Source organism: Aythya marila (assembly GCF_965140915.1).
Source record: "Aythya marila genome assembly, chromosome: 2".
NCBI classification, from domain to species: Eukaryota; Metazoa; Chordata; class Aves; order Anseriformes; family Anatidae; genus Aythya; species Aythya marila.
This window is the reverse complement of record NC_139043.1, coordinates 46,146,691-46,161,325: the sequence shown is the minus strand read 5'-3', so window position 1 is coordinate 46,161,325 and position 14,635 is coordinate 46,146,691. Positions and strand designations below refer to the sequence as shown.

Genomic DNA, 14,635 nt, shown 5'->3' with positions numbered 1-14,635 from the left:
ATAACATTTTTGTGACTGTACAAAGAACAAAATAATCTCTCCTGAATTTAACTGACCTTGCGTGTGGAGCACATCATCCCACAAAGCCCTGCTGTCATACTACATCAATAGTATCACACTACAAGCACTGGACTTTATTCGAAACCAAAGTTGCTGAAACAGTGGGGAGAAATAGCCAACAGACTACAAATGTGCAGCAGATTTGACTGTGGAATCACTACAATAGCCATTTTAACAACTCAGCCTGTTCAAGAAAGAGTGAGGAAAAATGATCCATTTCAGCTCAAGCAGCTCCCAAGACAAGTAGTTATATGTCAGTTTCTCTGACATGCACCTGGTCCCAGCCCTGCCGCTGAAACTCTTTTTTACAGCTGTTTGATGGGTGTGGCTCTGGGCACGAATCTGTTTTTTACATCTCTGCATTTCCAGCAAGATCCTTTACTGATCTGGCAGTACTTTCTACAAATATTTAAAAGATATATAAGACATTCACGTGAAAAAAAAAAAAAAAACAAACACAAAACCAACAGCAACGATAACAGAAAAACTCCTTAAATATGAGATGTTTGAAAACATACAGGTTTTATTTGGAGAAATATACAACATACATATGAACAGAGAAAGACGAAAAAGTAAAACGCAGTATTAAGAGGCTGCCAGATAAATTCAAGGCAGAGGATTACAAATAAAAGACTTTGAGAGAAGTAAACTGTTTTCTGCTGAGGTTACAAATAAGGAGGTGAAAATACCTAAAGTAATGTATTTCCTGGGAAAGCTGCTCCATTAGCAACTTCCTCATGCTTTTTCAGATGTTCATCTTAACATTGAGAACATTGGAACAATCAGATCTGGTATTCCAATGTTCACATTTGTTTGAAATAATTTAAAGGGAAAGGTTTTATTTGAAAGGGTCTAGTGCTTCCCCTGTAAAGCATATTTACCTCACCCAATGAGTACCGTCTAGCCAAATGTTACTGGTCACATTTTGTTAAGGGCTCAGCTATTCAGTGTGAAATAATGCTATGGAATCAGCACGTTTCTTTCTTTTTTTCCTACTGTTTACTGTTACTGATGCAATTTTCACATATAATGCCGCTGCATGGCTATGGGAACTATACAAACATATCTCAAGTTTTCACCTCAGGGACAACAATATAAAAACCCTGGTGCTTATTTTTATTTTTCTTTTCTTAACAAAAATAAACTCCTTTCTTTGCAAAGAATTGTCTCAGTTCTTCAATAAGTTGCTGTTTGCTATTTCTCAAGGAATGTCAATGGTTAATTAAAAACATGACTACATAAGCTAAGAGCTATAAATTGCAAATCTGTAAGGAAGTAAGGTAGAGGTTTCAGCATTCTTTTTAGTATCAATAGGAAGTTATTTTAAGCACTAGAAACATAGAATAAACCATTCAAAACAAAAATTGTTAAAAAATAACGCCAGTCTATATCTTCTTTCTATGGCAGCTTTTGATAGATCAGATGTTTTTGGTATCTCAGTCTTCTGGCTCATATCTGAGGATGAAAAAATAAATAACAGAATAGAAAGTAGTCAAGAGACATTTTATCTCTAGAGAACATACAAAACCCAAGCAATGAATTACTCCCATTAGCGATGCATTCCTGTCAAGGTGCACCACATGACTTAGGGCACAGACAAACGCATATACTTTCCAGACTACCTTCCCCTTTTAATATTGGCCAGTTTACCAAATAGTAGAATGAGAGAATGAACTGGAATGTACCCACAAACCCCAAAATACAGGCAGAAGTTTAAAGTTCCACCTCTGTCCTCCTCCAGGCATCAACATTGTCAAAGCTCACTTGCCACTTGCAGGATGACCCTATTCGGGTCTTCTACCCAATATAAGGGACAGGTGTATCCTTATTTATCCAATGTGAGCCTAACCATGCTTACATACTATTCACTTCCCATTCCCATAAGGAAGTGTGGAAGAAAAAAGGTAAAGCTGCTACATCTCCCTTCTGTATCTCTTTGTTTAGGTTCTGGGGGCTTTCCTACTGCACTCGCTAATATTTTGTATCCCCTCCATACTACATTACTTGGTAGGCAATAGCTAAGGTTGCAGCCACAGTTCAGTCCCATTCACCTCGTATCCATTAAAAGGACTGGCTTGTCAAAAATCAGGGAATAGCCTACTAGAAATTCTTTTTAAGGGAAAATTTGCAGTCTGCTTTAGAGACAGAACAACAAAAAATAGGAGCCGAATATGGATCCTGTTTGGACAGATAGAACAGCACCACTTACTTGGAAAGCCTTCGACGCAGATCCTTTATCTGTTCATTCTTCTTAGTAAGAATTTCTTTCATGTTGCGGTAAGCAGCTGTTTGCTGAAATTTCTTCTCTAACTCCTACGTGATAATAACACCAACATATTATTTGAATATTATGAAAACCATGCTAATACACTTCTTAAAATACGACCTTTTTTCCCCCTCAAGTTTCAGAATAGCAGTTTGAATAAGTTGAAATCCTTATTCAAATTTAGATGAAATCAGCTAGTAGATTCAGATGATATTACTGGGACAGAGAGCAATACAAGCTTCATTTTCTATGGAAAGCAGGCTAAAATCTTCTGAAGACAGGGAACACCATCTTCATTCAGAAATGAATATGCAGACAAAGAGACAATATTAAAATATTCATTTCATTGCAACCACACAGTTAGTTGTGGCTTTGCTATTCTACATGTAACATGTTTTCCAAAGAAATAACAAAAATATACTAGCACCAATGTGACCCAGTAAACGCTGTATCCTGTAGCATGTGCTTTTTTATTTACTCATCAGGTAAAAAGTGAGTAAGGAGCTCATCTTCACATTACAATAAAATGCCAACCTTCTCAGCTGTGGATAGCTGATCCTGAAGCTTAAGCAAGTCATGCTTTGTCGTCACCAAGTTCTCTTCCAGGGATTTTTGGTTTGCAGTAGAATCATTCAAAGTCTTCTCTAACTGGCATTTCAAAGCTGCCACTCTGTTCTCGAGTTCAGTGATATCCTTGTTTACATTTGTCTTCAAAAGAAGAAATATTTAAAATATGTTAAATGCAAGAGAAGAAATATTAAAAATGTCAAAAGCAAAATTCCACATAAAATAGGTACATCTTAATTTTTATAATGTTTACTCTTTTCCTGTAAAACCTAAACTAGAAGTGCTTTAATTAACAAAGTTATTTAACAAAGTGAGTTAACTAATGAAGTTAGTTAAAGAACTAGAGAATTTCTAACTTAAAAAAAAGTTAATAAATGCATTTTAAAGATAGTTCCTCTGCCCTGCTGAGATTTCATGATCTCATTTTATTTCTATAGGCGTTAAGCAAAACCACATGATGAAGCACATCACATGAAGGTTTTCAGCATACAGAAAGTTACATAGTAAGATTAAAACAGCATCTTTAAGGTGTTTTTAAAGTGGGTAACATATCACAGCTGTTTTAAAAGCCATTAGGGTAATGCTTTGTAGGAATGGATGAAAATGTTAAGGATCATATTATTAACCAGGTACCAATACTGCACTGTTCTCGGATGAAATACAAGAAGAGCCTCCACAGTTGCTTGTGAAGCAACTTTACTTTTTCCTTGTGAGGTGAAACAACCCAAACTCTTCTAGCAATCGGTCCTGGGTCACAAAACATTACATTCATGTAATTATTCTATGGATTTCCATTTAAAAAAAACCTCTCTCAGGAATAAAATCTGAACTTCAAACTCTCAAAAGTCTAATGACTCAGGATGAGGCTGAACCACTGGCACCTTAAAAAGCACAAAACTTGAGAATGAAGCAAGCTCTGCTCCTTTGTCTATGCTGAGTATATTAGTATGTATAGCATAAATCCCTATCTATTCTGACTGTAATACTGAAAAAATTGCACAAAAATTCTAAATCCTCATGCTAGACTGACACAACAGAGTATTTGCTCCCCAAGTGTGGTTCACACTTGGTCTGTGAAATTATATTAATCTATTAAAAAAATAGAAAATAAATTAAACAAAGTCTGCTGAGCTAACAGCTAGTCCTTAAAAATGTAGTTTGGCACTCATGACATGTTTGCCTAAAGAGTTTGAGAACTACTGCTTAATGTACAACTGGGTTCATATGATTTTATTGACACCCATCTTACAAAAATATGAAGAGAAACCAGATAAAATTTAGCACGTTCTCCAAACAACTAATACATTCATTGACTAAATACAGTTGTATATATCTACATTGTATATATCTACACTGTATCTACTAGCTAGTTTCAACCACATATACATGCCCAGAGAGAGACAAAGCGCTGGAGAAGAAGGTGACAGATTATAGAGAGAGCAAGTTAGAACATGAAAGCTGTAGATAACTCAGTCACCACCCTGACATTCAGGCCAATTCATATTTAACCAGAAAAGTAGGATGAGATTTGCTTCCAATCTTTTAAAACTACAAGCACGATTATCCAGGATTTAATAAAACCCTCTAATATTAAACCTTTCATAATTTAAGGATTAACAAAACAGATAAAATATTTGTCTGAATGACAAATCAAGTTCCCTATTAAATACTATTATTGAATACAGATTTTGGAAGTTACTAGACACAACTAAAACATACTAAGAAAGCCAAGTACATACCATAAACCAATTAGAAAGCAAAATGAAAAGAAAGCAGGATTAAAATATGAAAATTAAAGTGAAAAATTTTATGATACTGAACTTAGCTTCAAGTCTGTAAATACGGCAGGAATTAAAAAAAAAAATTCTCAAAACAATGACATTACAGTGTCTGGCTTGTCTATATCCAGTTAAGTGTGACAATGTTTGAAATAATTACTGTTTTCTTTTGCCCCACAAACAAACAAGCAAATAACCAGATTAAATATGCTGTTCTTAAGAATATGAACTCTGGAATACTATTCTCTGACAGGATCTGGAATAATACTTCTGATAATAACTCATCATGGTCTATGTGACATGAAATATATCATAAAATAATCTGACATACTGGATTATCTGCTAATTGTCAGACCAGCAGGAACAAGACAATGTCAGCAGAAACGTGACAACACTAACCTGAAGTTTTATATCTGCCATAAAAGAAACATGGCATACAGACCTACTTGTCAGCTGTACTGGCAACAGTTGTGTTTGTTTAACACAGGGAGCGGGGTGGAAATTACAGAATCATTTAGGTTGGAAAAAACATCTAAAATCTAGCCCAAACTTTAACCCAACGCTGCCAAATCCACCATTGAACCATGTCCTGAAGGTCTACTACATGTTTTTTGGGTACCTGCTGGGATGGTGACTCAACTACTTTCCCTATTCCAGTACTTCACAACCTTTTCAGTGAAGACATTTTTCCTAATAACCAACCTAAACCTCCCCTGCCACAACTTAATGCCATTTCCTCTTGTCTTATCACTTGGTGCTGGGGAGAAGCGCCTGAACTCCACCTCGCTATAGCCTCCTTTAAGGTAAGAGAGCAATAAGGTTTCCCTGAGCCTCCCCTTCTCCAGACTAAACAATCCCAGCTCACTCAGCCACTGCTCCTAGGACGTGTTCTCTAGACCCCTCACCAGCTTTACTGCCCTTCTTTGGACATGCTCCAGCACCTCAGTATCCTTGTAGTGAGAGGCCCAAATCTTAGTTATATTTACCTTTTGATCTCCCTGGATCATCTGTAAATCCTTCAGTGACTTCTCCAGTTTGGACTTCTCATCTAATGCAGCTGTAGCCTGTGATACATTGAAAAATAAATATATTTTAATTGAAAACTTTGAAAAATTAAAAATAATAGCCATGGAACTCCTATTTTGATTTCTTTAATACGTGAACAGCATTAAGTACCCAGACTTACAGAAAATTTACCTGTGTTTCTATTGTCCTCAGTCTGGTCTTCAGCTTTTCATTTTCTTCTTGGAGACAAGCAACCGCCTTTGAGCAAATAAAAAAGAAAGTTTGTGAACAAGCTTGTGCTATTTTGAATTTTCCAAATATTTCCTAGGCTATTTTCTTACTTGAAAGCAAGCAGGCTTGTAAATGCTCATAAAAATGACCTTGCTGATAAGGACTCCTGATTACCTCTTAAAGCCTATCTTGCAAATTATTGGGTTTTCTGCCTCAGTCAGCAAGAAATTAAAGTCTCCAGATCTACTGTAATCTACAGAACCTCTCATTTAAATTTAGCACGTGTTTTACTGAATTGGGATTAGCCAGTTCAGCATCTTTTGAGTATCAAGATCCTCAATAAACCAAATTGCATGTTTAGAGATGAAAATCTCATTGCTGCTTCTTGCTTGTATTTTCAATCAACAGGCAGATAAGAATTTATTTATGGTTCCTGTTTCAGAGAGACAAATGCCAGGTTACCTCAGATTATATTCTGTGTCACATGAAATCACAGAATTGTAGAATCATTAGGGTTGAAAAAGACCTCCAAGATCATCTGGTCCAACCATCTCCCTACAACCAACATCACCCACTAAACCATGTCCCTAAGCGTGGTGTTATATAAAATAAGTGTATTTTGTCAGTCAGAATAAATTCACTGCACTTTTTGGAAAAAAAAAAAAAATCATCATACGTATGTGCTCTACAAAAACCTGTTGTGTGACAGATTTTTAATTTATTTTTGAAGAATAACTACACTGAGTTATAACACACATTTAAGATGAATGTTTTAACTATTTTACAAGGAAACAACAACTTGATTGAGACATTGTACTTGACAGATCATTTGGAAATGCAGGTTAGAAGACAGAAAACACAACTCCTCACAAAATTTCTGGATTCCCCATATATTAAAAGTGTATTGTAAGAAATGTAAGGCATTTTAAAAAGAGCTTGATTGTACTAAATGAGTTCAATACATAATAAAAGCAATTGAAAACATTAGTATAAGAAAGTTTCTTATTATTCTGAAATTATTTAACATGTGGGAAATCAGACATTTACAAAATTATTACATTCCAAATTCTTTAAGTGTCTATTATTTTAGGAGGAATTTAAGCTATTAACAACAACAATAACAAAAAAGGCTGCATGTAACAGGATTGACTTCCAGTGACAAAGAGCATGTCCGAAAACCTAACAGCCAGATAAAAATTTTACTTTATTTCCTTGCTGGAAAGCCAGCCTCATAAAACAAATTATTTACTGGTTTCTACTAATTAAACTCATTCATGGAAAAATAAATAATTACAAAGTATCTTTGCAAAAGAAAGTTCAATATTGCAATACATGTGAAAGGCTGTAATTACACAATAAATAGATGATGCTTTACAAAATTAATTTATTACCATTTTGCTTTACATTCTGTGGTATGTTACATTGACATTAAAATAGTGACAGGGACATTATAGACACACCACTGTAGAGTATGTCCAGAGTATTTCCAGTTCAGTTGAATAAACAGAACAGTCATCAGCTACAACTGCATCAAGGAACAAATCCTTACCTTGTTTAGCAGCTCTGACCCACCTTCATTTATTGGAGCCAGTTTTGGTTTAATGAGATCTGCACTGGGCTAAAGAAATAATAAATGTTAAAAAATTACATTACACAGAATTCTAGGAGAAACAAAAGTACTCATTTAGTCTGTAAAATAACAAATAGTCAACACAAACAAATGTCTGTCTAGTTAATTTTTTATTGATACCTTGGCTCCTAAATTACGTATACGGCTTCCAGCTAAACAAAAATACTACATATAGTCAGAAAAGGATTGCGAACTTGAGTTTATAGAAGACTACCCATGCTGCAATAACCAAAAGACAAAAAAGTTAAGAAAAAAAACACTAAATACTTAGATGTTTGTAAGAGTCAAAAATATAAACAGAGGTCAAAATAATTTTAATTCTTACTTTAAGTATTCAAATAAGTATTAACTAAATATGCATTTATGCTACAAAACAAATAAGATGCATTGCTAACCACACAAGTTAAGTCAGAGCCACACCCAACATGCAGCACTAAAATATTTCAAACATCTGTCACGACACCACATGGCATTTGATTACGATAGTTTAAAATAAAACTCTACCTTTTTGTTTGAAGAAGTAAACTCTGACTTTTCAAATTCAGCAACTTGTTCCAACAGTTCTCTTGAAACAAAAACAAAAAAAAAGGAGGCATTTATTTACTAAATGAACTATGCTATGAAACGCATTTTACCAGGCTGATGCTCATTATTGCTTATCAGATTCCCCTTAAAAGTACAAGATGAAATCCCAAGCAAATGCAATAAATACTACAGATAACGTCATGCAATGGTAGGGAAGATGCATTAGAACTGCAAGACTTGGCATCCTTGATTTAAATATAACCTGCTTAGACAATATGCTTTTTAGTCAAATCCCACTAGCTGCTCATAATCGATGAATTAATCAAGTAGGAACATTATCAATAAAAGCATCTTCCTGACAAATTTGAAAGCATCGTTTATCTCACTAATTTATAGATAAGAAGTCTTTAAATTAACCTCTCATTGATAAAATAGGGAAAGAGCAGGTTTCTATGGTTAGGAAAAGAATGCAAATAATCAACACTTGGGAGTTTTCTTATTACTGAAAGACATTTTATTTAGCCCAATATAGTTACCGATTCTCCAGTTCAGAGATGTCTGTCTGTAACTTAAGGTACCATTTCTCAGCCTGTGCAAAGAGCTGGCGCAGAAGCAAAACATTGGTGTAAGTTGTATTTATGAGCTCGGACTCCACTTCGCTGTGTACAACAGTCTGCAGCCCATCCAGCATGTCTGTCACCTCATCAACTGTGAAGGTCTCCTCAACAAGTCTAAACAGAGAAGTCAAGGTGAGTCATATATGATCAAAATCACAATTTTGTGATGTTGTGAGACCCTACTACACTAGTTATCACTTGTATATAATGCAATGTCCTCCTGAAAACATCCCCTGTCAGTAGTTACTAAACAACAATGACATTAGTAAATGGTTGTTGCATTTAAATTTTATCTTGTTATCAGTAAAAATCACGAATACTACTTCCACAATAGTCACGCATCAAATGTACACATCAGAAATAAGATATAAAGAAATGTCACTCTGTCTATCTCTGTTAATTTGCCAGAATCCAAACAACTCAGTATTAAAAAGAACTGACTTGTGACATTTGGAAAAATTGGGTCTTTCTTCCTCCGTACGAATACACAAATGTAAACTGTGCAAAGTCACCCATAAAGCATTTAAACCTGCAGTTGTTTCCAACATATCCTGCTCTGTTCTTGCTCCCTCCACCTTGTAATGAAATACAGAACCCCTTTGTGGTACCTGCTGTCCTTAAGGTCCTGAAAGCAGGAGTCCACTGTTTTGAGACACAGGCCACGCTTGAAACGTGCAAAGCGTATATAGTTGATGGCTTCATTCTGGTGGTGCTCATTGAGGCCCAGCTCTGCCTGCAGACACAAGGACACGGGACATAAGCACACAGGTAAGGGTATTGAAGAGGATACAGGATATAAGCACACAGGTAAGGACACTGGAGCCGTGATTTTGTGGCTAGCGCTGAGTCTTATCTCGCAAGTTCGATACAATTTAACAATTTTAGCAACCCCTTCAGCCTACTTTGTTGCGCATGTTGTATTTTATTCTAGTTTCAATACAAGCATAGCGATAAACAGACACTTAAATAAGTAAAAATGAACACAAGTTTTGCCAAGAGTTACCTCCCAAATAGTTTCTAAGCTTGCTTTCAAAGGATTATTGTACCGTTATTGTATTGGTTATGTTAAATAATAGCTATATTTCCCTGTGTGGCCCCCACACGCCCGGGCGCTCCCCAGGTGCCCGACACCCTGCGGGCCGGGCCCCGCTACTCACCATGGCGACGCCTTCGCCGCTGCGGGGCGGCCGTTGGGCGGGCCGCGCTGCCTGCCCGTTGCCATGGCAACGGAGCCCGGCCGGCGCCCGCGCCGCGCTCCTATTGGCTGCGGTTCGTTGACGTCACTCGCGGCGCCCGCTTCTCCTCCCTGCCCCTGCACTGCGCAGCCGCCTGCGGCCGTTTCCCCGGGCAACCGCCCGGCCAGCCCGGCGCCATCTTGGTGCGCCCTGAGGGGGGCGCTCCGCAGGCGGAGGGGGGGCGGGTGTTCCCTGTGGTGCTGTTTCTGTTTTATTGTTTTGTGTTCTTTAATGCCATCTGGAAATAAAAAAAGTTCTGGCTTTGGAGTTGTTGGCTTCTCTCTGTTTCAAAATAGCACCCAGCCCGCTCGCTAATGAGCACAGGAGAGGTTAAGCACGCAAATGGCGTTGTGCGTGCCCTCTGCTGTGTCAGGTGCCCTGAAGGTGTGAGAAATGCTGTCCGAAATTTGGGTCTGAAATACCGAGACCAGTAGCAGTGAGCAGGAATGCCGTTTTACATCAAAGCCTCTGGCACCTCTCTGTCCCTTGGTTATAGTCGGTCATGCCCTAAATTTGGCTCAGCCAGCAGCTGCACGGTCCTGCTGCCTTGGTAGGGGATGGACAAACGTCCAGTTAAATCATATGGCTAAGGAAAGCCAAGCCATCAGGCTACAGGAGACTGTAGCTAGAAAGAAGGTTTTGACCTGTTGCCAGGTTTCTCTCATGGCTGCAGAAGAAAGATTTTGCCATGTACCACAGTGTGTCCTGCTCATCCTCTGTCTCCTAACTTGCAGTGCTGACTGCCATATCACCTGCTTGTATGAGTATCCAAGGGACAGAAATCCTGGCATTTGGGTGGAGATGAGCAAACCGAATGGGAGGTTATAACAAAAAAGTTAAGTGGGCATGAATTTGTAAGCATCCCAGCTCGTAAACAGTTCTAAGTGCCCCGTTCTGCACTGTCATTTTTGCATTCAGTGTTACTGCATGGCATGTTGCAAATTTTGTTTCATTTGGCTCATGTTGCTGAAGTAATCCTGCTGAAAATTAATTCATCTGATTCTCTACCTAGGTAACACTGATACCACTCCGATGTGACACAGGCTGAGATCCAGTCATCTGCTGAAGTCTCTTCTTACAGAGCCACAGTAAATTCTTGCCTCAGACAAGATTATTAGATCTTAAATATAAATTAATAGCTCTTATACGAAAGAACCTGAAACTGTTAAGGAACTTTGTTTATAATGTTGTGGTGTTGGACAGATGTATACGTGATGGTTAGCACTCACTAAAACTGAAACCTGGACACTCCTTAGTTTAGTTTTGCTTGTGCTCCACGACGCAAACAAACAAAGCCAAAGCAGCAAACAGAAATCACAATGATAATTATCTTTAAAACCAGATAAAAGATACAATGATGAAATTAATTTTTTTTTTTTTTTTCCCAGCAACAATAATATGTATGTGGATTCAGATATAAAGACTTTGAAACATTTTAGAAAACATGAAAGGATCGGTCTTATTCATGTGCAGGCTTTAAAAATCACTTTTAGTGGGCTTTATTTATGGGTGATAGTCTGTTAACACACAGCATTTTTTTTTCTCAGTATCTTTGCACAGCGGCTTTAAAAAAAACAATGCAAGTCCTATGATTTTTATTGTTTTTTTTGTTTTGTTTTGTTTTGTTTGTTTGTTTGTTTGTTTTTTGTAAAGTTTGTAGAAATTAGGTATTAAGTAGTCTGGTCTGTTTGTAACAATTATTACGAACACCTTTTAGTTCATATGAAATGCACCAGATTTGTCTGTGTTCTTTACAGTTTTTAAAATGTTTTTGTCTTCAAAACCCATTGAAATAATGAATACATTACTCCACTGACACAGTTGCACTTTCAGTCTTTTTTAATTTGATGATGAAGAAATGAAGATGCCTACAGATTAAATGAATGTCCAAGACTACATAAAGTAAACCCCAAGGAGCTTCTGTTCACTTGTGCTCTCTGTGCACCTCCCCAAGACAGTGGGGAATCATTACTCACAGGCTTGGATCTGTCAGTTGTCTACTGGGTCAGCCAGAACAAATTGCTGTGCTCCAGTTTTCTCTCCATTAAACAGGAATGACTCTGCTCCAGCACCCTGCAGAGGTGGTGTTTGGAAGTATACTGAATTTATAAAAATACTTTGAGATTCCCGCATCAAAAGCACCTTGTATGTGCAAAGCATCTTACGATTTGTCAGTAGTAACTGCTACCATTGAGGTTTCTGCACTTGTACATTACAATTTCAGTGTAATCAGGAAGTTTGCCTCCTTTCTGTGGTGCTAATGTTTATATTCCTTTAACATTTTGGGGCTGAAATGGCAGGCTTATTTTAGCCATGCTGTCCTCAGAGAGGGCATCAAAAGCAGCTGTCTGATCCCAGTATCTCAGCATGACACAAAGCATGGCTATGCTGATTAATGTATTGGGGAAGTTTCATAGAAACACAATTTAAAACTCTGTTTCTCAACTTCTGTGTGTTTTCTTCGTTTTTATTTTTTCCTTCAAAGTTGGTTTGCAGTGACGAAAAGATGCATGTAGCAGCTGCATTATTTTCTTATTATCATGTTTGCTTCCACTATTAATGATCCTGCACCAAGCCTGCAGGCTCTGTCTGGGCAGATGTGTCAGGCTCTTGGTTAGATGAAGAGGAGCTAACAGAGGGAGAGCAGAAAGCAAACTGCTGCAATGTGTGCCTATAGCTTGGAAACAGGAGGCAAAGAGTTATCCAGGCAGCATGAACCTTGGAGGTGGCAATCACTACAATCAGGACATTGCAAAACTATAGGACTGCATAGCACAGTCACAGCCTGTGCCTGTTATATATGGGTTAAGATTAGGGCAGAGAATCTCCCTGTGTGCCTTTAGGATGTATGGATGGGTGTGGTGCTACACTGAAATTTATGTGAAATTTACATTTTTGGTAATGTTGCTTCTGAGGGTGGACAAAACCTGACACATGCAACCAATAATAAATTTATAAGATATTGGTCCCTCACTGTCTCTTTTTCTCACCTAAGTACCTTGTCCCACTGTGTTTATTTGCTGGATATTTCTTCTAATGCTGGCCACAAACTAATTTTTTATTTTTTTTTACTGTCTTTGAGTTTTCAATTACTGTATTTAAGTTTTGAGTTTTCAATTACAGACAACGAAGAGAATGAAGAGCAGAAGAGAAAGTGTAAAATGCACACTTCTACAGCAACTTTACAGATTCCAGAAAAAGATCTGGACCTTCTGAAATCAGTGAAGCATCTTGTCAAAGTGGAGCAAATGCAAAACAAAAATAAAAACAGATGAACAAAAACCAAAAAGGCAAAAAAAGACAAGACAAAACAAAATCACATATATGCTATGTAAAAGGAATAGCATCAGGGACAGTACTACAATTCTGCTGTCTAGAACATTAATGCATCCTTCCTTAGGCTATCTAATGCAGATTTAGTCAGCCCATCTCATGTAAGGCATGCTGGAATTATAGGCACAGGAATAAAAATGATCATATTCTTGGTGCTGTTTCCATATGAAGAGAGGTTTAAAAAGAGTACTCAGTAGAGAAGTGAGTAAGAAACAAAATTTATTAGAGGAATATATAAGTGGAAAAGGGTAGAGGAATATTAGTCAAATGTGCACAATCTAGAACTAGATTCTAGAACTAGAATCCTGTATATAATGAAAGAAAGGAAAACTAGAGCTGATAAATAAAAACTTTTCCTATATAAAATGTCCCACTGATCTCATTGCTATAAAAAGATATCAAATAATAAAGTCCCAGCTTTGGGACTACAATGATGATGAGCTGTGAGAACAGCTTCCAGCAGTAAATGTGGGTGGCAATTACTGAGCTCTCTGGCTATCTCTTGAATGCCACTGAGAAATCTTGGGCATTGGAGGGCTCGCTGAGAAGCTTTATGCAGTCTGGGTCATCCTCTGTCCAGACTTCACTGGTCCCTGGGGTGGGGTGGTGCTTCCCATCTCATCCATAGGATGCCCTGTTGAGACCTCTGCTCCTTTGGTAGGCTTTTCACTTTAAAGCTCAAACTATCATTGCCTTTTGTGAAAGTCTCGCTTGCTAAGAGGTTGCAGTGAAAGCGGTACAACCTCTCTCTAGCACGGTGAGCATGTTGCTTGTTTCCTCTGAGAATTTCCAGTGGGAACTGCTTCACAGCCACCTGTGATGTACAGGGCAGACTGTAAGTTTGGTGGGATGACACAGAATGCCAAATTTGGTCCCAATCCCAGATGGAAACATTCAGTAAAATTCTCTCTCTCTCTCTATATATAAAATATGTTGACAAAGAATGGCAGTGAGTCTACATGTACGCCCTAAGAAGAGCTCACATCTTGGTCCGGTCTCACCTGGCTCTTCTGCTAGCCCACAGTGACACCTTTCAAGGGGCTGCTGGGGGAGAAAATTTGGGGAATTTTTCTATGTTGGGAAGCAAAATGCCCACTTTATATGCTGGGGATCTGCTGGGTGGTGTGAACAGAGCAACCAGCACTTCGTCTGTTAACATGGCTCTTCCTCCACGCTCGCCCTCCTCCAACACAGGGAGTTTCACAAGCTCTGTGTCTCATAACCACAGTGTGGCTTACTGAGCGGGTGGAGGATGTAGGAGAACCTACGATGAATTGCAGAATGAGCTGGCCCTACAGCCAGTGCAGCCACAGATGTAACTTTACTCTCAGCAGGGCTCGCTCCTTTTATCTGGGAGTTCCCAAGTGCTTCAGCTGCTTCTTTCTGTG

The 14,635-nt window shown here is 38.0% G+C and overlaps 1 protein-coding gene across 2 annotated transcripts; it reads right to left on the bottom strand.

Annotated features, from left to right (window-relative positions):
- Positions 1-573: 573 nt before the first annotated feature.
- Positions 574-9,885, bottom strand: LZTFL1 (leucine zipper transcription factor like 1). 2 transcript variants are annotated; one of them, XM_082752110.1, is made up of 10 exons: positions 9,837-9,885; positions 9,288-9,412; positions 8,599-8,793; positions 8,042-8,102; positions 7,457-7,525; positions 5,869-5,934; positions 5,658-5,735; positions 2,861-3,034; positions 2,270-2,373; positions 574-1,515 (listed from the first exon to the last, which is right to left on the bottom strand). In XM_082752110.1, the coding sequence occupies exons 1-10, from the start codon at positions 9,837-9,839 to the stop codon at positions 1,497-1,499; spliced, it is 894 nt and encodes a 297-aa protein (XP_082608236.1). In that variant the 5' UTR covers positions 9,840-9,885; the 3' UTR covers positions 574-1,496. The 2 variants fall into 2 exon arrangements, with proteins under 2 accessions (XP_082608236.1, XP_082608237.1); XM_082752111.1 differs by lacking the exon at positions 9,837-9,885 and adding an exon at positions 9,683-9,794.
- Between the last annotated feature and the right edge of the window lie 4,750 nt (positions 9,886-14,635).